General features: G+C 34.5%; 1 protein-coding gene across 3 annotated transcripts in view; it reads right to left on the reverse strand.

Annotated features, from left to right (window-relative positions):
- CCDC178 (coiled-coil domain containing 178) overlaps positions 1 to 27579 on the reverse strand; it is a 523876-nt gene that overhangs the window by 326798 nt on the left and 169499 nt on the right. For all 3 annotated transcript variants that reach the window (XM_025365268.1, XM_025365270.1, XM_025365269.1), the window contains exon 15: positions 13078 to 13261. In XM_025365268.1, the coding sequence (XP_025221053.1) occupies positions 13078 to 13261 (184 nt within the window). The remainder of the gene's footprint in view (positions 1 to 13077; positions 13262 to 27579) is intronic.

Raw genomic sequence — 27579 nt, forward strand, 5'->3', positions numbered from 1 at the left:
AGGAAGTGACAATATCTCAGAAGCTGGAAAGAGGGCACATTAAAACAGTCACCTTTGACCTGCAGCCTGGTTTTAGCAGTCACAAACCAGAAGGTGGCAGCAGAGAGCTACACTGCTGGAATAGACTCCAGTACTAGGACAAAAGACAGCTGAAAGGATGAACTGTCGATGCTGAGTCCGGAAACCCACGTTCAAAGAGAAAAAGGGAGCAAAGATCTACATAAACAGATCTAACATCAGAATCAAAGAAATGGCATCAGTTTAATTTCCAATGACAGAGAAGCACTAAGAGCAAAGTTAGAGAATTTATGTTATGTAAGGTTTGAGGTCAGGAAAGGAAGATGGATACTTTAAAAAATTACAATCTTAAAGCAAAAGTTGAGATATGTTTAAGTGACTATGGGCTGGACTGAATTAGTAGGACCAGGTATCTCTGGCTATGGTTGTGCATTATTAGGATACATTTTGGTGGCCAGGACCCTAACAGAAAGTATACGTGGCTGTCCAAACTGGTTCTATCTGAAAATAGGACATGACACTATTTTATCTTTCTTTTTGTATGAAAGTATATGTGTTTTTGGTGAAATATTTTAAATTACAAAAAGAAATAATACAAATATTCAAATCCACAGATATGCATTTTGACTTTTTGGTCATTTCTTTTTTAGGTCCTGAACTTAAAGTTATTATCTCTGGTAAAGTCAGTCTAACAAGATCTTTTTCATCTACTACAGAAGCAGAAGTCTCATTAATTTTTAAAAATTCTACATTGAATGAATTTATAATTTATCTTAATACTCATGGATTGAAACATTATTCTATTATTGAGAAATCTGTATATTTTAATTTTCCTATTATATGTTGTTAGTATATATTCATGGTTTCCATAAACATTTACTGAGTATCTGCATAAACACTGTTTAAGCACTGGAATGCAGCAGTGTATACAAAATAAACAATTATTGTTGACCTCATGAACCATGTTTTCAGGGGCTGTTACATTAACTGTTAATAAACGTCCTTAAACCTGCATGTCTGTTGGCTTTGTTCTTGGTTACTTCTTTAAAGTTGTATTTTTAGAAATAATGCTACTGAGTTACAGATTATGAATGTTAGGTTCTTTATATCTATTGATGAATTGCTTTCCAGGAAAGCTCTAATTTATACTGAATTGGATACTTGAGCACATACGAGTTGTTATAGCAAAATATCTTTACCAGTATCAAATATCAGTTTTTATATATGTAAAATTGGGATAACACTTTTTTTCACAAAACAAGTATGGGAGGTAAAAGAAGAAAATGTATATAAAGTAATATGCTTATGGCATCACTCATATTAAGTACTCAACAAATAACTATCATTATGTTCAATGTGTTATTTAGAACCCAAGCATTTATCACAATTACTGGGAGACAGACTTCAGAGTAAAATATGTAGGTAAGTTGTTAAAGATTGGTTTTTTTACCCTGAACAACAAAGGTAGCCCCATGCTATAGGAGTATTTTTATGCTACTTATCCCTAATACCTTTAAGAATTTATTATTTGTCAGGCTCCAGGTTGAATGTTTTATACACAACATTATGTATTTATCACCCAAAGGTACCATATAGATATTGTTACATTTACTTAAGAGATGAGAAACCTAGACTAAGAAAAGTTAAGCATATTTTTAATATTCTTAGAGCAAATAATTAGCATAACCAGGATTTGAATTAAGAAACATCTGACTCTAAAGTCCATACTCTTTCAACTGAACCACATTTCCTTTGGAACAGGAAGAAGAAAAGTAGAAACAAAGTTCAGATAATTAAATGGAAATACTGAAAAGTCAACTTGCCATCTAATTTCTGACAAGCAAAGCGCTAACACAGTAGAATGGAGAAGGAAATTATGTTCCCATATGATATTTACAGCAAACCAAATAAAGTTTTATTATATTCTCAAATGCTTTCTACCATCAAGATCCATAAATGTTCAATGGTTTACTTCTATCACATTTTCCATGTTTATTTACTCCCTCAAATGTGTCAGGAAAAATGAACTTTTCTGATGCTTGACTAAGGGGTTACCTAGCAGCCACTGTGGGACTTTAATCCTGCTGTACATTCACACTATTTCCGTTTTCCTTGTATTCTCCTTTCCTTTTTCCTGGCAACCATTTCCCACTAATACCGATTAGACATTCCCAATATTATGATTAATAGCAGCTTCCTTTTCATTTAATTTTGGCAAAGTATTCTGCATATGAATGGAGTGGAAAAGAATCTTAGTAAATGAAGACCAATGAAACAAGCAAAAAATACCAGATCAAAGTTATAATTATGGAACAGAGAGAGATAAGGAAGTGATTATCCTAGAAATGTTCAGCATAAATAACTGAGCTTCTAAGCTGCTTAACTCAGAGAGAAATAAGAAAGTGTAGGGAACTCTTAATTATTAATTAAAAAGAAATACAATTTTATCAAGAAAAATTAGCTTTTTTTAGTTCAGAAATCTCAGGTCAATTACTTTTGTAGGTTTTTTCAGCATATTGACAATATGACTAACTCTCTTATTAGTTTGAAAAACCAAGAAGCGATGGTCAATCTTGGCTATTACTTTTACCAACCTTCATTAAAAGCCAAGGATGTGATAGCAATTCATAACTCAATAAAAGCTATTACATGTGGGACAAGAGTAATATGCTCCAGATTTGACATGCTATAAGGCATAAATCCTTTGGGATAAAAATTAATGAATTAATAGAATGTTCATTTTATAACTACTTAAAAATATTATCAGTCTCATCTGGAATTATTATAGAAGTTGCATGGTGCATAAATCACGCTTTAGTTTATTGCAGCTCTTTTGTTCTGTTGATTGAACTAAAGATGCTCTAAGTAGTAGCAGAAATTATGCTCTCCAAGAAACTTTTGAGAAGGTTCTGACTTTTATTTTACTCAAAGGACGGGAGTATAAACCTTGTCTCAGAGTTGAACAAATAGTAGTTGAAAGGAGGTCTGAGAACATAAAGAACAGTTTGAGATTGGCTGAAATATCTGAAAAAGCACTCAAGGCAAGTCATAGATTTCTAAAGTTATGCACCAGATTACTGTGGACTGGAAGTTTCTAAGAACTTAACACATTGTCTTTTTCTAGCATTAAAAATGACCTCCCCCACCCCCAGTATGATTATTTTGAAGCTTTCAGCTTAACTGAATCTTTGTTGGTCAGAATGTAAGTGTAATGTCTTACGACTCTACCAAGACCAGCATGAGATATCCTGGTCCCTAAATTCCACATAGTTACCTAAAAGCTTACCTTGGGAAAACCCCTTTACACCCCAAATGAATGTGTTAATAACAATTGCACAGTTTTGTGAACGTTAAATTAATTAGCATGTATAAGGGTTTTTTCATAAAATTGGCCTGAAGAAAACTCTTTATGTCTACTTTATTCCTTCCTTTTTACTAAGTTTCCACTTAGTTCTAGCACTATGATTCTAACCTGGAACCAGAGTGACCAGATGTTCTCAGTTTTCCACCAGATTTCCATTATATTCAAGCAAATGCAGCTTGCACAGAAGCTTTCAACTGGAGTGCTAGGAAGTACTTAACAACTGGTGAAAGCTCTCAAAATTTTTGGTTGCAAAGTCATATTCTTTAGACAGTTCTAGATGGTTTTCTGTTCATTCCATCAACACTATAATTGAATACATATTACTATTAAATTGACTTATTCCCTAACCCAATTGGCTAATTTTATCCTGACACTTGGCCAAACACCTCTTTTCTGAATAGGTCAGTTATTGGAATTGAAAATATGGAAAAATTGGGACAAATCATTTGTAAAAAAATTAGAGAAAGTGCTAGACATCCTTCTTGTTCAGGATTGCTTCTATTCTAAGACTGCCTAAAACTTATCTGGTATTTTACAGATGCATTAACTTGAGAGAACATAATTCATAAATTCTACCTCTAGAGTTTCAAAAGGCTATTTTTAGGGTAACCTAGAAGTGATATTGCTGTAATTAATTTCTAGTTGATGGATTAAAGATTAATTTCAGGCCAGGCTCAACAAATACAGAAATTTACTTAAAAGGAAAACATAATTCTCAGACTTAGAGTGTTCTAAAGATTTTCATGAATCAGTCCATGAAAGATAATAGGGTCATTACACAGGCAAAAATTACAAACTTGAATTACTATAAACCTGAATTATCTAAGGAAAATCTAGAAATTTATTTTGAATTTATTTTGAACTCTGAAGCAGATATGGATGTGCATATTATAGGAGTTTTTAATGCCATATATATTCAGGCTCAGAAATTCGCAGGAGTGATTAACCATTGGGAATGGTTTCTCAAGTGGATCAGTTTCTTTCTGTTGCTTCTTTCCAGCGATCAATCAGCTCCCATGAGGTAAGGAAACAACATGATGAATATTTTCTTTAATCTTGCATGAATAAAGACAGAAAGGAAGGGTGACATCAACAAGATGACTCACTAGAAGTGCCTGGAGTTCATCCGCACCCCCAAAAGAACCAAAGCAACAAATAAATAGTGAAGATTTGAATGTGGTGTCAAAGAGAGAATGCTGGAGTAGAACAGGGGAGTGGAGAGGCAACTGTGGTAATTGGAAGTCCAAGAGAGCAGCATGAAGGCACCTGGCCTCTGCAGCCCCATCTCCCTTGCCTAAATCAGATGGGCCCAAAACTAGGGGCAACTTCCCTTTGCAGGAAAAAGGTAAACAGAAGAACCTCATCAGTCCCCACTGCCATTGTAAATGCCTACAGTATTTACTACAAGAGAATTCCACAGTCCTCATAAGTCATGAGCCCAGTTTGGAGAGCTGCTGAAAATTTACACTGTTGCATTGCTTCAAATTAGAAGAACAACTTATGCACTCCCCCAACCCCCACCCACCTCCTGTGAGCCAAGCTGCTGCAGCACAGCACTGTCTTGATACTAGAGCCACCTCTAGAGTGTACCCTTCTCTGGAGGCCAGTAACCACTGCACCTCTGCAGCAATGGTGCTCCATCTTCATTCCAAGCCCAGTGGCTACACTCTACAACCCTAGCTGTGTGGACCCTGGGTTGAGGATTGGCTGTGACTCTGGTCCTGCACATCATGGAAACCAACCCCTCCACCCCCAGCACTTCCATTTAGGAAAGGATCTGAGTCCCACCCAGGGTGAACCCACCCTTGAACCAGCCAAACTGGTGCATGTCCACCCCTGAGTAGGAAAGGTCCCTGAGCCAATAAACAGCTGGCCTGCCCCTAGGCCAGCCAAGAAACCATACAGCCATGTCGGAGGCTTGAGAAACAGCTCCATGGGCTTCCACAGAAAACATGCTGCCAGGCCAGCTGATCAGCTTTGTGCCCACATCTGGGACTTGATAAATAGTCTTATGAGCCTCCCCTGGCTGAAATGCCCCCATACCAACCAAGCATCTGAATGCCCATGTTCTAGGCCTGAGAAACAACACCATGGGCCACCTCTAGCAAACACAACTCCAGGCCAGCGAGGAAACCATATGGCCATGTGCTGGGTATGAGAAACAGTCCCACAGGCCACCCCTGGCAGACAGGCCTCCAGGCTGGCCAAGCGGCTGTGAGCCTGGTCCCAGGCCTGAAAAACAAACAAACAAAAAAAAACATGGGTTGCCCTGAAGACACACCTGAAGGCAGTTGAGGAACTATATGCCCATGCTTCCAGGCAGAGTAACAGCCCTGTGGCCTCAACCCCAGTGAGCCAGACCCTAAGTTAGCTGACCCATCAAGTGTACCCATGTACCCCTGATCTGAGAAACAGCCCAGTGAGTCCACTCTTAGCAAAGTCATACCACCACAAATTCTCTCAGCTTAGGCAAGTGAGACACTTGCAAATGTCACTAGCATAGTGACATTACAGCTGAAGAAACTACATAGAGACTACATTACTGTATCTACCTGGGACTAAATACAACAAACTCTAAAAAACTGATACCCCAAGACTCATCAACATGAGTAAGTTTCCCTACATATCGTACTCCACGAAATTGGAAGAGCCACTGTCCCACCAGATGCACAGATACCAACATAAGGAAACAATAAACATGAAAAAGCAAGGAAAAATGACACCTTCAAAGGAAGACAGTAATTATCCAGTAACATATCCCAATAATAAAGAAATATACAAAATGTCAGAAAAAGAATTCAAAATAATAATCATAAGGAAACTCAGAGAGATACAGGAAAATAAAGATAGTCCAATAAAATCAGGAAACAATTTATGATTTGAATGAGAAATCCAACAAATATGTAGATATTACTGAAAAAGAACCAAACAGAAAACTAGAGCTGAATAATTTGGTAAATGAATTTAAAAAAATAGAATCAAGAGCTTCAATAATAGACTAGTACAAGAAGGAGGCAGAATTTATGAATCTGAAGACAAGTCCTTTGAAATAACAAGGCAGAGGAAAAAAAATAAAAATAATGACACCATTAATGAGACAGCATAAATGAACATACATTTGTATTATGGGCATTCCAGAAGAAGAAAATATAAATATGTAGAAAACACATTTAATGAAATAATAAGTGAACGCTTCCAAAGTTATGAGAGAGAGATGGACATCTAGATCCAGGAAGCTCAAAGAATGCCAGATAGATTCAACATAAACAGGTCATGTCTTAGGCACATTACAGTCACATTGTCCACAGTCAAAGACAGAACAAATTTAAAAACAGCAAGAGAAAACATTGTCATATATAAGAATTTGCTATAAGACTAACAGTGGATTTGCCAGCAGAAACCTTACAAATCAGGAGATAATGGGATGCTATATTCAAAATGCTGAAAGAAAAAACTGCTAGCCAAGAATATTCTACCCAGCAAAACTATCATTCAAAAATGAAAAAGTATTCTACAGAAAGGAAAACTTAAGGAAATTCATCACCACTAGATAGGCCTTAAAAGAAATGCCCAATAAGTTTTTCATTTGGTGGTGAAAAAACAGTAACTATCAGGAAAATATGCAAAACTATAAAACTCACTGGCAGAGCCAATATACACAGGAGAAAGAAAAAAGAGTCAAACCTTATTACTACAGAAAACCACCCATTCACAAAAATAAACAGTAAGAGATGAAGTAAGGAACAAAGGACATATAAAACAACCAGAAGACAATCACTGACATGACAGGTTTAAGTTCTCATTTATCAATAATAACCTTGAAAATAAACAAATTAAATTCCTCATTTAAAAGATATAGACCAATTGAATTGACTAAAAAAGACCCAACTATATGCTGCCTACAGGAAACTCACTTCATTAACCCGTAATGACACATAGACTGAAAGTGACGTGATTAAAAAAAAAAAAAAAAAGATTTCACACAAGCAGAAACCAAAAGTGGGTAAGAATAGCTGTACTTATATCAGTCAAATCAGACTTCAAATGAAAAACTGTAAAAAGAGACAAAAGAAAACATATACTAAAAAAGATTAATTCAATAAGAGAAAATTTGTAAACACATATACACATATATATACCTAATGCCAGAGCACCCAGATACATAAAGCAACTATTATTAGATCTAAAGAGAGATTGATCTAATACATTAATAGTTGTGGATGCTAACACCCCACTCTCAGCACTGGAAAGACCACCTAGACAAAAACCCAACAAAGAAATATGGGATCTAAATAGCACCATTGACCAAATGGACCTAATGGATATTTAGAGAACGTTTAGAGCTATTTCAGTATTTAGAGAACATTTCACTGAACAGCTGCAGAATACATTCTTTTCATTAGCATATGAAGCATTCTCCATGATTAACCATATGTTTAGATACAAAAAATCTTAAAACATTTTCAAAATTAAAATTAAAATTATATCAAGTATCTTCTCTGACCACTTATAAGAAAACTAGAAATTGATAATAAGTAGAAGATTAAAACTATACAAATGCATGACATTTAAACAATATGATTCTGAAAGACCAACGGTTAAAAGAAGTAGTTAAGAATAAAATTTAAAAATTCATTGAAACAAATAAAAATAGAAATATATGTCAACATTTATGGGTCACAGCAAAAGCAGTTTTAACAGCCAAGTTTATAATACTAAATGCATACACTACATAGAAAGATTTGAAATAAAAACATAATGATCTCAAGAAACTAAAACAGCAAGAGCAAAACAAACCCAAAATTAGAAGGAAATAAATAATGAAGATGAAAGCAGAAATAAGTGAAATTGAGACTAAAAATACAGTACAAAAAAATTCAATGGAATAAAAAGTTTATGTTTTGAGAAAATAAAATTGAGAAACAGCTAGACTAAGAAAAAAAGAGAGAAGACATAAATGAATACAATCAGAAACACAATGGAAACATCAAAATAGATACAACAGAAATAAAAAGGATCATTACAAACGTCAATGAACAGTTATATGCCAATAAATTTGAAAACCTAGAGGAAACGGATACATACAATCTACCAATATTGAGCCAAGAAGAAATAGAAAACGTAAGCAGGACAATAATAAGTAACAAGATTGAATCAGTTCTAAAAAGTATTCCAACAGAGAAAAGTTCAGGACTAGATGTCTTCTCTGCTGAATTCCACTAACCGTTAAAGCAGAATTGATACAATTTCTTCTGAAACTATTCCACAAAATTAAGGCAGAGAAAATTCTGCCTAGGTCATTCTATGAGGCCAGCATAACCTCACTATCAAATACAGATGAGGAAAACAAAAAATTAAAACTACAGGCCAATATGTATGAAAATAGAGGCAAAAACTTAAACAGAATACTAGCAAACTGAAATCCAACAACACACCAAAAAGGTATTACACCATAATCAAGTGAAATTTATCCAGGAATGAAAGTATGGTTCAACACATGTAAATCAATAAACGTGATACATACATCAGCAGAAGAAAGGACATGGTTATCTTAATAGATGCAGAAAAAGCATTTGATAAAATTCACCGTCTCTTCATGGTAAAACCTCATAACAAATTAGGTACAGAAGGAAAATATCTCAACACAATAAGGTCCATATATGACAAACCTACAACTAACATCATACTGAGTGGGGAAAAGCTAAAAGTCTTTCCTCTAGGAACTAGAACAAGACAAGCATGCCCCCTCTTACCAGTCTCATTCAACATACCACTAGAAGTCCTAGTCAGAGCAATTGGGCAAGAAAAATAAACAAAGGCATCCAAATTGAAAAGAAGAAAATCAAATTGACCCTCTTTGCAGATTATATGATTGTCTGTGTGTGTGTAGAGAGAGAGAGACTCTATCAAAAAAATTGTAGAACTGATAAATTCCTTAAAGTTGTGAGATACAAAGTCAACATGAAAATTCAGTAGCATCTTTATACATGAACAATGAACTAGCTGAAAAAAAATGAGATGGCAATCCTAATTACAATAGCTACAAAAAAATAAAAATAAAATACCTAAGAATAAATTTAACTAATGAGGTGAAATACTTTTACAAGGAAATCTATGAAACATTGAGAAAAGAAAATGAAGTAGATACAAACATAATGGAAAAACATCCAATGATCATGGATTGGAAAAATTAATATTGTTAAAATTAATATTGTTAAAAATTGATAAACAATATTGTTAAAATAGTATGTTAACCATACTACTCAAATCAATCTACAGATTCAGTGCAATTCTTATAAAAATTCTATTTCTTAATAGAAAGAGAAAAAATAATCTTAAAATATATATGGAACCCTAAAAGACTTCAAATTACCAAAGCATTCCTAAGCAAAAAGATCAAAGCTGTATGCATTATACTACCAGACTTCAAAATTCACTACAAAGCTGTGTTCAAAGATAGCAAGGTACTGGCAAAAAAACAGTCACATAGACCAGTTAAACAGAACAGAAAATCAAGAAATTAATTCACATAACGACAGCCAACTGATTTTTGACAAAGGCACCAAGAACCTACATTGGGAAAGGACAGTTTCTTCAATAAATGGTGCTAGGAAAACTGGATATTCACCTGCAGAAGAATGAAACTAGACCCTCTATACAAAAATCAGTTCCAAATTGGTTGAAGACCTAGCTGTAAGACCCCAAACTACAAAACTACTAGGAGAAAACATAGGATAAATGCTTCAGAACATTGGCCCAAGAAAAGATATTATTCCTAAGACCTCAAAAACACAGGCAACAAAAACAAAAATAAACAAATTACATTATATTTAACTAAAACCTTTCTGCACAGCAAAGGGAATAGTCAACAGAGTGAAAATACCACCTAAAGAATCAGAGAAAAGATTTATAATCTATTCATTCAACAGGGGATTAATATCCAGATACACAAGGAACTCAAACATCTCAACAGCAAAAAAAAAAAAAAAAAAAAATCTGATTTAAAATGGGCAAATGATCTGAACAGATATTTTTCAAAAAAAAAAAAAAAAACATACAAATTACTAACAAATGCAAGAAAAAACTTTCAACATTACTAATTACCAGAGAAATGCAAATCAAAACCACAACTGTATCATCAAACTCCAGCTAGGATGGGTAGTATAAAAATATGAAAAAATAACAAACGCTGGTGAGATATGGAAAAAAGAGAATTCATATACTGTTGGTAGGAATTAAAATCAGTACAGACACTATGGACAACAGGACAGAAGTTCCTCAAAAACTACAAATAGGAGTACTGTATCATCCTGCAATCCCACTATTGTTTATCCAATGGAAATTCATATATTGAAGAGAATCTGTATCCCCCTGTTTTATTGTGGCACTATTCACAATAGCCAAGATATGGAATCAAATTAGGTGTTCAACAACAGATAAATGGGTAACAAAAAGCGGTATATATACACAATGGAATATTATTCAGCCATAAGAAATAATGAAATCCTGTCATTTTCAGAAACACGGATGGAACTGGAGGACATTATGTTAAGTAACTCGGGAATAGAAAGTTAAATACTACATAATCTCATTCATATGTGAAAACTAACCACAATTGACCTCACAAAAGTAAAAAGTAGAATAGAAAATACTGAAAAGTGCGGTGGGTTGGAAGAAGTAGGAGACAGAGATTTTTTAAAGGATACTAAATGATGGCTAGATAGAAGGAATAAGTTCTTGTGTTCCATACCGCTGTAGGATCACTATGGTTAAGAATAATATACATTTTCAAATAGCTAGAAAGATGATATTGAATATTTCCAACTCAAAGAAATGATCAATGTTTGAGATGATGGATATGTTAATTATCCTAATCTGATCACTATATTCTACATGTATGGCAATATCACTATGTACCCAATAAATATCTACAATTATTATATGTCAATTTAAAAAATAAAATTAAAAATAACAGAAAAGGGGGCACTGTATTTTGGGTTGGCAAAGCAATTACAGTAGAGTCACATCAAACTTGCATTGAATCTATAAGTTCCATTTTATGGTATCAAAAAAATTAGAAAAATAAATAATCCAGTGCAACATCTCTTTCATAAGTGAGTACCTCAGATAAATGAAGCAATATGTTTGAAGAATTAAATGTAGTTTGTGACATCCATGGGGAAAATATGTGAAAAATGACAAAGGTTTTGAGTCAATTAGAAAAATTAAAATAAGTGGTTAAATGGCCAAGTAAGTGGATGGTGGTATCTTTATTGATATCCTCAAAGAAAAAAATTAACTGACCACTATATAGAAATATATTGATATTATTTAAAAAATTATAAACATCTATAATACTATTGTATATGCTAAACCATAGAATCGTATGCCTTGCATTTTAATTTTTTCTATGCATGTTTACTTTGCTATGTTTTTCTATGCATGTTTTTCTATGCATGTTAACTTATATCATAGAAGATAAGATTAACCCATTCAACACCCATTAGGAAAGACGTAGGTCAACTGAACAGCTGGATTCAATGTGGGAAAAACACCCCAATCTTTCAGTACAGAAACATTTACACATCTTAAATTTAGATATCACAAAGGAAAGTATTCATTGATCATAATGCTAGCAACAGATGTTGGAAATGGTGTACAGACTGTATATTTTCCAGGTTTTTTTTTTTTTTTTTTTTTTGCTTATAAGTCTTTAATAAGAAAATGGCAAAGACAGGAGACATGTATGTGTCTGAGATGGATGAAATCAGTCTGTTGAAGTGGCCCTGCAGGTGCAGTAAAGTGGGGTGGACTTTGCAAGTCTGATATGGTTTGGCTTTGTATCCATACCCAAATCACACCTTGAATTGTAATAATCCCCACATGTCAAGGGTGGGACCAGGTGTAGATAATTGGATCATGGGGCAGTTCCCCCATGCTATTCTCATGATAGTGAGTAAGTTCTCACATGATTTGATGGTTTTATAAGGGGATTCCCCATTTGCTTGGCTCTCATTCTCATTCCTGCCACCCTGTGAAGAGGTGCCTTCTGCCATAATTGTAAGTTTCCTGAGGCCTCCCCAGCCATGCAGAACTGAGTCAATTAAACCTCTTTTCCTTATAAATTACTAAGTCTCAGGTATTTCTTCACAGCGGCGTGAGAACGGACTAATACAAAGCCTCTACCACAAATGGCAGAGAGCTGCTATCCAATACATCTCTCACTTAGGAGTGGGTTTGAAGCATGTGAGCAATTATTCCTGCAGAAATGTAGTCTACAGATTTCCAGGTACTCTAGAATTCAACAACTCATAGGCCTACTAGAGGTACTTTCTATTCTCACATTACATAAGGTAGACAAACACCTCTCAGAATACCTTCTTCCTACTATAGGCAGACATTATTATGTGTTAGATATATACAATAAAGCTGAACTGAGCACCACACTCCTGGTGCTCCAAGTAGTTTATGGTTGATAATAGCAGAAAGTGGAAACAATTGTGGATTAACTACATTGAGCCCTCATCCTCTTCTATTCAAGCTGAGAGGTGGTTTTCTTCTCATTTATAAGAAGTGAGTTTTTGAAAAGACTATTAACCCTTAAATTAAAATCTAATTATCAAGATTAAATCAATACAATTCAGGTAAATTACTCTTTTTTCATCATGAGTAAGAGGAACACAAAGATACACAACCTTGAACTTTCTTCTCACTTCTGCTATTTTATCTTCCATTTCCTCTGTCTTGTGTTTGGTTAGGTGGAAAACAGTACCAATGCGATAAGCCTCCCTATAGAGGCTCTTGAGATGTTTCTCATTCTTTAACTTCATCATGGTCAAAGATTTTATTTCAGATTCATATTGTGATTTTTTCCTTATACTGTAAAAGTAAAGCAAAATATTAATATGATTATTGAGTATATATTGAGACAAACATATTTAATAACAGCAAAAAGGCATAAGATCATATTTTATGTTGTCAAAAATACAAAATTGCGGGATAATTAGCTGAAACTTGAAGACGGAACATGTGTCCTAGGACTCCATTTATTCTGCTGCTTCTGATGGTTACCCCTAATTGTCAGGCTGTTTCCAATTTCAGAAGCATAAGAGCATCAATAAGAACGGCTTGGGGAATCCAGGTGCTTGGTTTTTTGAATATTCAAAATCCCTTTTATACTCCTTTCCATTTCAATTTGTGAATTCTATAAAGGTGTTTTTACTGGAGAATATGTTCAATGGAAAAGCCTAAACAAAAACCAAAGCATATAAGACAGCAAACTTTCTCAACTTCAGTATTATTGACATTTGTGGTGGCACAATTCTTTTTGTAGGGGGGATGTCCTGTGTGTTGTAAGATATTCTGCAGCATCTCCCACTAGATGCCAGCAGCACTGTCTCAGTTGCAGCAGCCAAAAATGTCTCCAGTCACTGCCAAAAATCCCTGAAGGTACAAAATCATCCCTGTTGAGAACTACTTGAATAAAGCAATGGTTCTCAACACTAACTCCACATTATAATAATCTGCAAAGCATTTAATAAAACTTTGTGCTTCCAAAAATTCTGGATGGATTACTAGGCTTATAATAATATACAATCAATCTGGGGTAAAGCTCCAGCGTCACTATTTTTAAGCACCCCACATGATTCTAACATGCAACCAGAAAGCAAACTACAGATATTATCTGGAGCACTATCTAAAGCTTGTATATATGTAAAAATCACAGGGAGAGCCTTGAAAGTCACAGATTCCTAGGCTTCACTCTCAGAATGTGGTTCAGTAGATGTTGGATGGGTCTGAGAATAGCTCCCAGGTTGATGACACTTGGTTGCAGACCACACTTCATTCAAGTAGCACTATTCAAGAGGTTGGGGTGAATACACATGATTAGCTTTCACTTCACAGAACACAAAGAAGATTGAATTAGTGTGGCCAAATCAGCTGATGATGAGCTGCATTGATCCTTCATTTCCACCTATTCCAAAATAGGATGAAAGAATGATGTAGAAATAAGAATAAACATACATTCAGGCAAGCAGGAGACATAGCTAGGCTCACAAAGAAGGTAACCATCTCTGTAGAATAGAAATAGGGTCGAAAATCAAAGCATGAATAGAGGAGAAGCAGCATAAAACAAGCTGCAGGTGTTGCACCAGTTGAGTGACAAGTGCGAGGTTCACTGACTCATGGCAGGGCTTTGCATGAGCTGTGCTTGATGTGGAAGGATCATTCACTGACTGGGTCTAAAGATACATAGAGAGCAAGGAGCAAAGGCATTGAGGAGAATGGATCCTGAGACCAATAACTCAACCAAGTTGCCTATTGAATCAGTAACTGCAATAATGTTATCCCCAATATCATCTTTGTATGATCACTGGGAATCAGAAAAGATGACCATAAATGGAAGAATTTAAAGATTGGTGAATTGGGACCAAGTAGGGTGAGGTAGAAGCAATGACATAATTTCAATTGGAAAGAGATAAACAAGAAGATGTGTGTGTATGACAGAAAGACAGGGGTGTATATGTATGTATGTGAGTGTGTTACGTATGTATGTGTGTGTGTGTGTGTGTGTGTGAGAGAGAGAGAGAGACAAAGATAGAGAAAAGGGACCTGCTTATTTAGAATGGGACGCCTCAAAAAAGACACCAAAACATATTAAGAAATATCTTTGTTCCAAAGACCTAGCAATCAGAGTGTGAACCCAAACCACTTTAGGTGATACTGATTTTATGAAACATTCTGACAAAGAACTTAAAATAAGTATATTTAAAATGCTCAAATATCTAAGTAAAGGAATCACTAATTTTGTAAAAGGAAAAGAAATTTTGACACACAGCAGAAATTAGACAAAAATAGATAGATGGGGAAGACAATAAATTATAAGGAATAATGAAAAGAAATATGGACAGAAATAATTAAAATAGTTTTGAAATAAAACCAAAAAGCTCCAAACTGAGAAGACTCAAAGAGAGTTTTGGATTAATAGGTAGGAATGAAGTACTAAGGTATTCACTCAAAAAGCAGCACAAAAAATGTGGAGGGGGTGTGTATGTGTGCGTGCAACCACACACAATATATAGGTGTGGCATGTTTGTGTCTGTACATAGTATGTGTATACTTTTGAGTCTATGTGTACTTACGTTTGTGTACACATGCATATTTGTGTTTGTGTATATATACTTTTTGTGTTTACTTGTACATATGTGTATATGTGTGTTAATCTTTGTGTATGTATGTGTATTTATGTGTGCATGTTTATACATGTATTTGTTTTGTGGAAAAAACAGTCCATGCATTAAGTGGAGCGGGATGAATGTGTGGTGTGTTTGAACATGTGTTAAGCGACATTCCCCTTGATTTACAAAAGGAACGACAATAAGATATGTTGTATAAAGACTACAGAAATTTTCTATACTCCCTATGAAGAAGATTCGTTTAAAAATGAGAGAAATTTCTAGACTTGAGAAAAAAATAGGACCACAGACCAGATGACAAAATTAGTTGTGACTACTAAACATTATAAAAATAAAAAATCTATAGCTAAAGATATTGTGATAAAACAGTAGAATATTAAAGATACTTATTAAGGACATACAAAGTGATGTAATAAATGCCAAAAGAAAATTATTATCTTCAAATATAAGCAAAAATAAATGTGAAGCTATAGTTTCATACATTGCCAAATTATTATTCAAGATTGATGAGCTAAATTGGCATAGCTTAAGAAAATTTACCAGAAAGCCTTTATTCAAATAACTATTAAAGAATCATTTTAGCCACTGGAAAGTGAACAAAAAGAATAAACAAGAAGATATAAAGACAAAAATGAATGAGAAATGTCAGCAAATATATGTATTGATTGTGAAAAATTATTATTTAAAAGTGAAACAAAGGCACCAGATAACGATTTTAAAAATAGGACAAGTGTAAAGATGTTCATTAGTAATTTATTTTTTGCAAAAATATGTGTAATGCTCAGGAGGAGAATAGAAAAACTAAATAATTCCAGATTTATTTAAAATGTCTATAATTAGCTAAACACGTTTTAAAACTAGCGTCACTAATTAGGCTTATCATAATACACGTCTAAAGTACACCTACTAATATCATCAGATTATGTTTAAAAAATAAGATTCACTGCTGCCTAAAAAATAAAGACTGGGGACTAAACCACTCAAAAATCTGAAAATAAACATTAGTGTAGCAACAGTAATATCACAAAATGTAATTTAATAAGAAAATCATGAATAAGAAACAAGGTAAAAGTAGATAATAAAAGAAAACAATTCAACAAGAAATGAAATATTTATTTACTTCAATGCCTCTGACTATATATTCTCAAAATATGTAATAAAAATGCAGAATTATAAGAAGCAATTCACAAATCAACTATCAGACTCCTATCAGTACATCACAGGACAGGAAATAGGATAGATAGGTAGCAGGTGTATATAGCAAAACTATACCTGAAAAATTTCAGTACCAAAACCCAACAAGGATCATCAAATTGGAAAGTCTTACTTAGTGCTAAGCTGAAAAAACTACACACACACATAGCTACAAACAAAATTGTGAAATTTCAGAACTCTTAAATAAGAAGAGAAAATTCTGAAGTTCCCAGAGAGAAAAGACAAATTATTTACAAAGAAATTATATTCAAAATGTCATCAGATGTCCTACCAAGCAAAACTAAATAAGAAGACAATTTTTAAAAAAACCTTCAAATTAAGGAGAAAAATTGACATTGAATTCAGAATATGACCCTGAGAAAAGCCTGGTGGAGTGGATTCAATAGAGAATTAACTGTGAGTTCACAGAAATAGATGTGTTTATTTTTTAAAGTTTTGCTACAAAAAATATAGAAAGAGATGAGTTACAGGACTAAATAAATACAGTTTATTTTGTGTTTTCATACTTTATATAATGAACAATATTATGCAAAGCTCATGTGCTGCTAACGATGAATAATGACTCATGGGAAAAAGGAGATAGTCGTATTGTGCACCAGTAAGCTGGTAAGAGATTGAGATAATTCTCATTCATTATATCTATACTCCCTATGAAGAGGATGATTAGTTTAAAATGAGGGTAATATGGGTATTAGGATTGAAGAGAGGGAGAAGATATAAAATGGTCATGAGAAAAGTGGAATTGTTTAGAAATTTCTTGGTCGTGCTGAACATCACTTGAGATTTATGGTCACAGAATTTAAGTTCTATTCAGAAGTAAATTTATTGTGCTGTTAATGAAGCTTAAACATGAGGGCCTCTAATTGGCCCCAGCCCCTTACAAAGTCCTTTGAGTGTCTCCCTAGCAGTGTTTTCATATGGTGATATGGTTTTATAAAGTTTGTAGAAACAGGGTGTTTTAATCAAAGTTGACGAAGATCATTCTCTCTTTCTAATATAAGGTCTCCTATGTCAAGTGGTATTCAAGTGACTGGGCATTTTGTATTCATAACACTTTTCTTTTATCTACTGCCCCCATATACTGTAACTTCTAGGGCCCACCAAACGAGGATCCACCCCGTGAGAATACTTAGCACACTTGTGCTTTATTTTAGCCACATTCAGCTGCTAGGAAAAGTTCAATGAAGAAAACTGCTGGTTTAGTTAGGGATAGGGCTTTTCAAGTCATAAAAACACAGTCTTGAATGTTATTTAAATATGTGCTTATTTTGATCCAAAGTAACTAGGTTTGGAAAGAAGGACAATAAAGCGGGATAAATAAATGTAGTAAGGATGACAGATTGGTCATCACAGGGTCAAATATTTGTTGGAGTGGGGGTGCTAGTAGAGTGAGCTAGAAAAAGAGGTGTTGGTTATCTGTGAGTGGATGCTTAAAATTGAGAACATGAAGTAACTCAATTTTTGGAAATGACAAAAACTGAGTAAAACTATGAGAGAAGGTGGTTGGTGTAGGATGGGAGAAAAGACTGTTGAAAATGAGAAAGCAAATGGATTGAAAGTCTAGGTTCTTTCATGGACTGTATCACCCAAATTCATATTTCAATGCCTCTGCAGAGGGAGAAAGTAGGAATAGAAAGTATAATTTATTTTTAGTATTTAACTCTTGGAAAAAAAGTTTAAAGTGGGCTAACATGTGGGTGAGTAGTTAATTTTAGATGATATATATATCATTTTAATGCATGATTTGTATACTTTTCTCTTTTAATGTCTGAAAAAAATTAAAAAAAAACAAAAGTAAAATCATTTAAAACACTGATTCAAAAGTGTGTTGCGCAATGCTGGAAAAAGAAGTATTTGACAATTCTGTGAAGCAACTCAAATTAATAGGCTGGTAAGACATAGCTAAATGGGTATGAAAAACACAGTACCCTGTGGATTCATTCTAGGTATTCCAGGCTATTTAACAACTTCAGTAATATTCAAATTGCTATCTCTACAAATAAATCACCACACTGTTACTTCTTAAAAAACAAACTTCATAAAATATGCCAATATATCTCTACATCGTTCAATAGCTTTTTTGCTCATTTCCCTCAATTACCAACCCCATTTTTGGCTCACTGCAATTACAATGGTATTGTCTTGCTTGAGATACAGTTGAACACTAGAAATAGATATTTAGAATATTTTACAGAGCTTGAATGTAAGAAAATGACTATATAGAAATTCACACCACATAGTTAATTTCAAGCAAACTAAATCTAAGTTAATCAATTTCAAATCATTTTTAACAAGCTCATTTTCCTTGACTTAGGTTTTTGAAGCCTGCCTATCATGTGAATAAGTAATCAAGTAAAATTGTTTGCTCAAGTCGAATGTCCCAAATGTAAAGGGTCTATTTCTAATGGATGCTCATTTGTTTGAAAGACAAAATTATCAAATTATAAACTGCTTCTGCAAGGTAAATAATCGTATCATCATCGTTGTTACAAAAAGGTCTAGCAAATATTTGTATGTATAGGATAACTGAACAAAGTCTCTTAACAAATATGGCATCTGGGTTTTAATGTTGGCATTCTGAAGGTAAACTATATATGAACAGTGTATCATATATTGCAGTAATTATGTAATTTATTTAAATAGTGTAAGTGTCTTGGAATGACATCATATGTTGAGATAGTTTTCTAGTGGAATTTTAGTGTATATAACAGTTCCAATTTGAGGATGTTTCATGGGGATATTCACTAGACTTATGAAATCGGTGATTTGCTTTTTAACCATTAAATTATGTTTGGACTTGTGGAAAAAGAGAAACTGGCACCAAGGGGAAGGTGATTCAGATAAATGGTAGAGTTTAAAAAGATAATAAATAAAGGAGAGAGTAAGACAAACAGAGTTTTCTGAGATAAACAATGGATATAGTCAAATGTAGAGATGGAGAATTAAGTTAAACCATAAGCTGTTGGTTTTTTTTGAAGTAGGTTTTGTGTCCAAAATCTTCTGTAACGTGTCAGAAATAGGAATCAAGACTTAACTAACAGAAGAGAAGAGGCTGTGTTGCTAAGTGGAAAGAACATAAATTTTGGGGTTAAGTAGACCTGTATTCAAATCCTGATTGCTTTTTATGTAATTGGGGAGGAAGGTTTCATACTCAATTTCCTTATCATCTGTAAGATTAATTTAATAATACCTATCATCAAAGTTGTAATCTAGATTAAATAAATTGAGGGTAATATATACATACTGCTTACCTGCACTGAATAACACAAATGATTCAATAAACAGTTTTTTGTTAATTAAAATAGTATATAAAGACTGCATGATTCTTTATAGTGTTCTCTGCTTCAGTGAGGAGAGGGAAAAAACATAAGAAAAATAATCATTAGTCTTGCTTTGGAACAGAAAAAGACACAAGTGGATCTGACATCAGAATATATAGCACAGAGAATAGGAGGAGAGAGATACTGAAGCAAAGGAAGAACTAAGAATAAACTTTTATATTTAGCTATCATTCATGCATTATGTCATTTGTTCAACACCTATTGAGAAACACACACACACAGATACACACAATGAACGCAAGTAAGCAGCTCAGGCCAGACAGGAAGCAACAAATAAGCAAACTGGCAATAACTGTACATAATGTGAAAAGTGCTAAAAGGGAAGTATGGAACCAAGGAAAGTTAGTTAAATGGATACTTATTGAGCATTGATTATATGTCAACAGCTGTGCTAGGTGACTGATACATGAAGATAAATGGAAACAAGTTTATACTCTCAAGAAGGAAAAAGGAAACAAAAAACAGATTCCAGTGCAATAATAAGTACACTAATGGAAGAGGCACTTAACACTGTTTTGGTTTGTAGACAGGGGAAGATGAGTTACCAAGAGGACGAGCTTCAGGGAATAGTTAATGTCTGAGCTATTGTATGAAGGGTCAATTAATCAGTTTTAAAAACATGCTGAAGAAGAAGAGGAAGAGAAGGAAGAGGAGGAGCAGGTGGAATGAGGAGGAAGAAAAAGTAAATACCTATCAGAAGAATATTGGAGACCAAACTGAAGCTGAAACAATATGAGTTCAGATGCATAAGCATTTTAATAGGCTAGAACATAAGGATGGTTAGGGTTTAGAAATAGTTTGTCACTGTTAAAACCCACGTTGACATTTGATCCCCAATGTGACAGTGTTATGGGGTGGGGCCCAGCAGGAAGAGTTTCAATCATGGTGGCAAATCCCTCATGAATGGTTTGGTGCTGCTCTCGCTATAGTGAGCTCTTGCTTTGGTGAGATCGGATTAGTTTATATGGGAATTAATTAGTTCCCATGACAGTGGGTTGTTATAAAACCAGGATGCCTCTCAAGTTTTGTGTCTTTGTACCTGTTTGCTTCCCCTTTGACCTTCTCCAGCATGTTCTGATGCAGCATGAAAGCCCTAGCCAGGATGGCATCATTCTCTTAAACTTCCAAGCCTGCAGAACCATGGACTGAATAAACCTCTTTTCTTTATAAATTACCCAGCTTCAGGTATTCTGTTATAGTACCATAAAACAGACTAAGATCATGGAAGGAATAATAAGAGATGAGTCTGAAGTTGGGCAGGTGACAGTTTACAGTGTCCAATCTATCATTCTGGAAGCATGGACTTATCTAATAGCTGGTAGGGAACCTATGAAATGTTTTTAAGCTGCTGAAAGAAAATAGTGTTCCCATCATGAGACAATAGGGGCCTGGTTTATTTTATTGGTAATTGAAATAGAGAGAAAGAAAAGTACCCATAGGAGAGATATTTAAAGAAGTTAGTAAGATGCTGGCAGTGAGCTAGGAGAGAGGGATATAGAACCATGCCCAAAACAGGTAACTTGGTGGATAACAGTGCAGGATGTAAGTTAGGGGAGAGAGCAGATACTTAAAATGATACTGTTGGTAGAGCTAGAGAATGTCGAGATTAAAGAGTCAAAAAATGTTATAGTACTTGTTAAAATAAGGGGACCAGGTGAAATTTCTGGGACAGGAGATGGAGCAAGGGTATAAATGGGCTGAGATTAGTACCCTAAACTAATCAGGGACAGCAGAGATATATCAGCTGCTCTAGGATTACTGAAAAGAACATTTCACAGAGTTAAAGGAAGAACCGGAAGAAGCAAGAGAATGGCATCCTGAATCTCAAAAAGGGATAGCATCAAAGAGGGCATAGACACAAATGCTTGGGTAACATGTAGAAAGAAAGAGAGAAAAAAATGGCCTACCACAGGACTGAAAAATGACCTTATGGATTCAGGAAGAAAGGCCTTTTTTTGCACTTAAGTAAGATTAATTTTGATAGCATGGGATTTAAGAAGCCAGACTGCTTTATGTCAAAACAATGATTAATAGTGAAGGAAATATTACTAATAATCTAGCAAATATTGCTAACTATGTGTAATTTTTAATAAGAATAAAAGGGAACTATTGAGTGATTTGCTGAAAGTACAAATAGGATGAAATCAAAACTTTCATTTTATATTGAAGGAGGATTAATGATGTCTACAGGCTAAAAAGATAAGGAAGGAAAAAAGATAGTGAATAAAGATGTCAAAAATGGAAGTGATACGAGTAAAACTATGTCTTGAAGAGGACAGAAGAGGTTGAGACCAACAGCACAGATGGACAGCTTGGCCTTGAACAAAAAGTATTATTTACCCCTTGGAATCTAAAGGGGAAGGAAAGCTATTTGCAGATGCTGTCCCTATAGAATACATTTGTTTGACAAAAAGCATGCCACGCCTTTAATTTCTCCTTCCGATTTGAGTAAACTATGATTTAAATAAATCAAAGTTTTATTTCTGAGTTTATGTTGTGTGGGATTTATGGTGCTGTTTGAAGCTGAAAATCTATGTTCTAAAATTTATAGATCACCTGCCATTATCTTTTTGAATACTGCTTTCCCCATTCTTTCCTTTATTTCTCATTCTATTTTCCATAACTTGAATATTTCTTCCAGATTTTCTCTTGTTTTCTCTCTGTGCCATATTCTGGGTTCTATTTTTAGGTACACTGATGAATTTCCCCCAGCTCTTTCTACTATTTAATTAGTAGAATCTTCAGTAGAAATGAATCCAGTTTTAATTTTTAAAAGTTGTGGTGGATTCTGTTTCAACTGCCTGCACTTTTTGGATAGTGTTCTATTAGTTTATTTTGTTCCCATTAATCATTTAAAACTTAGAATAAATCTCATAATTGTACTATCTGAGTTCTATTTAATTCTTTATTTGAAATTTTTGCTGATAAAATCAGAATCTTCTCATTATTTCTGATAACTCCAATTCATGTTTCAATTTTCCTTATGTGCTTTATAATTCTGTAAGTTCACTTTTAAAAGCCTTACTTTTTTCAGTGAGAATCTTGTATGGCCTCAGTCTAGGGTTTATTGCTCCAGAGACTATTTGAGGAGAGCAGGATAACTTTTCTATGATTATTCCTCGGTTAGGGCCTTCTAAAAACACATGGATGGTGTAGATTAAATCAAGCCATTGTGAAAAGAGGCCAGACTGGGAATGTTCTCACTTGCTTTTCTTTCACCCAGCTCCCAGATGTAGACAGACACTTTCTTGCCTCGGCCTTTGCTCATGGGGAGATATTTTTCTATTCATTTAAGTGCCCTTACTTTATCCAACTCCTTCACTTGCACAGATCCATCGCCCATGACCTATTATTTGAAGCCACTAAAATTTAATTCCCTTGTTTACCAAGTTCAACAAGGCTATTCTTCCATCCATATTTTCAGGGCAGCCAAATATCAGCTGGGAATTCAGCCTGCAGTTGTTCAATTACTTTCAGTGCATTGACCCCTGAGGATTTCCTTCACTTGCCTGGAAGCCCAGCTCTTCATTTAAAAGATGCCAGCCCCGTGCATGCCCCATTTGTAAGTGTTCTGTAGCAAAAATCTTCTCATGTTCTCCATTGTCCATATTGCACAAAATGTAAATTCTCATTGCTTCTCTGCCTATACTCCCTTTTTAGACATCTCAGACTGACCCATTGTTTAATTTTATGACTACAAATTTGTCTTTGGGATTCTCCTCATCACTGGGCTATAAACCAATGTATCTAATTGTTACTTCTCATTACCATTTCAAGAGCTCATAAGAATCTGAAATTTAATATGGCCTAAGGAGACATATCTTCTCTCCTCAAATCCTCTTCATACCCTCAATAAGCTCTTGCTATTTCAGCCAATAGCCTGTAGCCTGACCAGTTTTTCCTTCACGTCTTAAATCCCACCTACCAAAAGGTCGAGTTGGCATCCCTTCCAAAATATATCTGAAGGCCCTACCATTTATACTGCAAAAGCATTTATCTATATGTCTTCATTATTATAATTTTTTTGAATTACCAAAAAACGCCTTCCTTCTTAAATGCACCAAAGTCCACCCATCACTAAGCAGCTCAAGTGATCTCTCTAAAATTTAAGATTATGAAAATGCTTTAATCATATGCCACTATCATTAGCACACTTACAAGCTTTTAGTATACGAGTCCTGTCTGCCTTACCAACATTTGTCTCCGTGAATTACTCCGTCACACAATTTTCTAGCAATGCCAGCCTCCATTCTCTTTTCAGAGCACAAGGAATTTTTATCTGTCTCAAAGCTTCCTCTTATACTTGGAATTCTCTTCCTCAGACCTGCTTAAGACTGACATGTCTTCATTCAGGTCTCAATGCCAATGTTAGTTTCTCAGAGAGGTGACACTGAATATCCTTGCTAAAGCAGAGTCCTCAACCCTGCCCTGGCCTGTCACTGTCTACCACATTATTAAATTTTATTGTCCTCACAAAAGTATCAATGACTACATTTTTAATTATATATTCATTAGTTAACATGTTTATTATTTTCCTATACAACAATGTAAATTTAAACATTGTCATGAGCAGCTTAAACTGTCAGACACAAAGCAGGTGCTCAGGACACACAAACACACTCACACACTTGCTTTTTAAGTCTATGTTTTCTTTAAATATAAATATGTTTAGTCCTAAGTATAAACTTATTAGTTCATTAATCATAGTTATAAAGTTATTAAATTGCTGTTTGAAAATATTTTAAATGAAGTAAAAATAAAGATGTATGAAGTTATTTCTCAGATAAAGTGCTAAAAGATAAAAATTATTAATCTCTGTATTTTATGTATTTCATACAATGTAACAAGTTACACACAGTATAATACAAATGAATATTTTCTACCGAAAATATTATATAGCACATAATGTACAACAATGTTGCAGACACTAGGTTAGTCTTTGAGGATCCAAAAATGGGGGAAACGATGACACAGGCCCTAGGTGCAAGCAGTTACAAGGTGGTGGATTTGTAACCGTAAAAAAAGCCTGTGCTGGCCGGACAAGGTGGCTCACGCCTGTAATCCCAGCACTTTGGGAGGCTGAGGCGGGCGGATCACGAGGTCAGGAGATTGAGACTATTCTGGCTAACACGTTGAAACCCCGTCTCTACTAAAAATACAAAAAAAAAAAAAAAAAAATTAGCTGGGCGTTGTGGCGGGCGCCTGTAGTCCCAGCTACTCGGGAGGCTGAGGCAGGAGAATGAATGGCCTGAACCCGGGAGGCGGAGCTTGTAGTAAGCCGAGATCGCGCCACTGCGCTCCAGCCTGGGCGACAGAGCAAGACTCTCAAAAAAAAAAGTCTCAAAAAAAAAAAAAAAAAAAGGTTGTGCATTTTATCTTTCTAATTTTATATGTAAAAACATCACAAGGCCATATTACTTCGAAGAGAAAAAAACTAACAAATGTAATATCTTCACAGAAAGCAGGGTAAAGGAAACCACAGAACTAAGTTTTTTTGCTTGTTTGGTTTTTAATCCAAGGCAATCATAGTCACTAATAGCTAAAATGAGCTGCAGCGCAGAAGCTCCTGCTAGCTCCTTTCTTTCATTTCTTACTGTACTTATTAGGCTACTGTATTAGTCCGTTTTCTCACTGCTATAAAGAACTACCTGAGACTGGGTAATTTATGAAGAAATGAGGTTTAATGGACTCGCAGTTCTTCAGGCTTAACAGGAAGCATGACTGCGAGGCTTCTGGAAACTTACAATCATAGCGGAAGGCAAAGAGGAGGCAAGCACATCTTAGTGTGGCTGAGCAGGACAGCGAGAGCGAGAGCGAGAGCGAGAGCGCGAGAGCGAGCGCGACAGCGAGAGCTTCAAATAATCAGATCTCCTGAGAATTCACTCACCATCACAAGAACAGCAAGGGTAAGTCTGCCCTGCCAGGATTCAATCACCTCCCACCAATCCCTCTCCCAACACGTGGGGATTCAAGATGAGATTTGGATGGGGACATAGATCCAAACCCTATCAGCTACTGAAAAAACATAATTTCTATAGTAATTATGTATTTTACTGGGGGCTCATTGAAGGCAGGAAGCTTTCCACATATAGTAACTTTAGAACCTACCATAATGTCTGCACACAATATGAATTCAATAAATGATTAATAAGAGATTGAACACATTTTTAGTTGGACTGAATTAACAATTTATGTCATTTAATGTTTGTTTTAAAAGTAACATTTTATTGAAGTAGAACATTTATACAGAAGTGTACAAATCAGAGTATAGCTCAATCCATTTTAATATGAATACACCAGTACCACCCTCATTCAGAAAAAAAAAATACATACATATATATTACACGTGACCAGCAGAATCCCAGGAGTGTGCTCTCTCAGTCACTACCACCCAATAGGAACTGCAATCCTGACTCCTACGACCATTTTACCTGTTTCTGAACAAGATTATATAATATTATGTTTCTAAGATTCATTCATGTTGTTGTGTGTAGCTGAAATCTGTTTATTCTCACTGCTGCAGAGTATTACTTTGCATAACTATGTTATATCTTACCTATTCATTCTACTCTTTCATGATTAGTATACATTTGTTTATCCTCTTTTGTGAAGTGATTGTTCCGTTCTGCAGATTTTTATTCGATTATTTGCTTTTTCTATAAGTTTTAATTATTTTTGTTATTTTATATTTATCATTACATTATATATAGATTATTTTATAATTTACTAATTTTTCTTCACCAATTTTTTTGGTTTATCAATTTATCTTCTCAGATATAGCTATAACAAATATATTTTATCAGTCTGTGGTTTACCTTTTGTCTGTCTTAATGGAATGTTTATTCATCTGTTTTTTTCTCTATGATGGTATTTATTTTCCTGTTTAAGAAAACTTTACCTGACTCATATTTACTGATATTTTTCTATGTTTTCTTAGAATTTTGTATTATTTAAAATTTCACATTTACACCTATGTTCCAAAAAAAATACACTATTGTTTGTTAGATAGGTAGGGGTAAGACTTTCTTTTCATAAGGCAATTAGGCCGTTTATTCTTTGCTGCACTACAGTGGTACACTTGTCACAAATCTAGTGAATGTATACGTGTAGGTTGGATTCTGGACTTTCTACTCATTTCCACTGGTCTATCTTTCTACCCTAGCACCAGTAAAGAGTCATTTTACATATTGAGCTCTATTATTAATTTTGAAAAGTGGTATTATAATTTGTGAAGCCTAGTTCTAAAACATTGTTAAATATTTATCCTTTAATTTTCCATATACATTTTAATATCAGCTTTTAAGTTTACACATATACACACATGCATATAAACACAAAATTTGATAAGAATTTTCTTAGAATTGCATGAACATCTTTGTAATAGTGAGTGTTCCAATTTATGACCAAGGTATGCCCCCCTCTATTGATTTACATCTTTAATTTG

The sequence above is a fragment of the Theropithecus gelada genome, chromosome 18 (assembly GCF_003255815.1).
Source record: "Theropithecus gelada isolate Dixy chromosome 18, Tgel_1.0, whole genome shotgun sequence".
Lineage (NCBI taxonomy): Eukaryota > Metazoa > Chordata > Mammalia > Primates > Cercopithecidae > Theropithecus > Theropithecus gelada.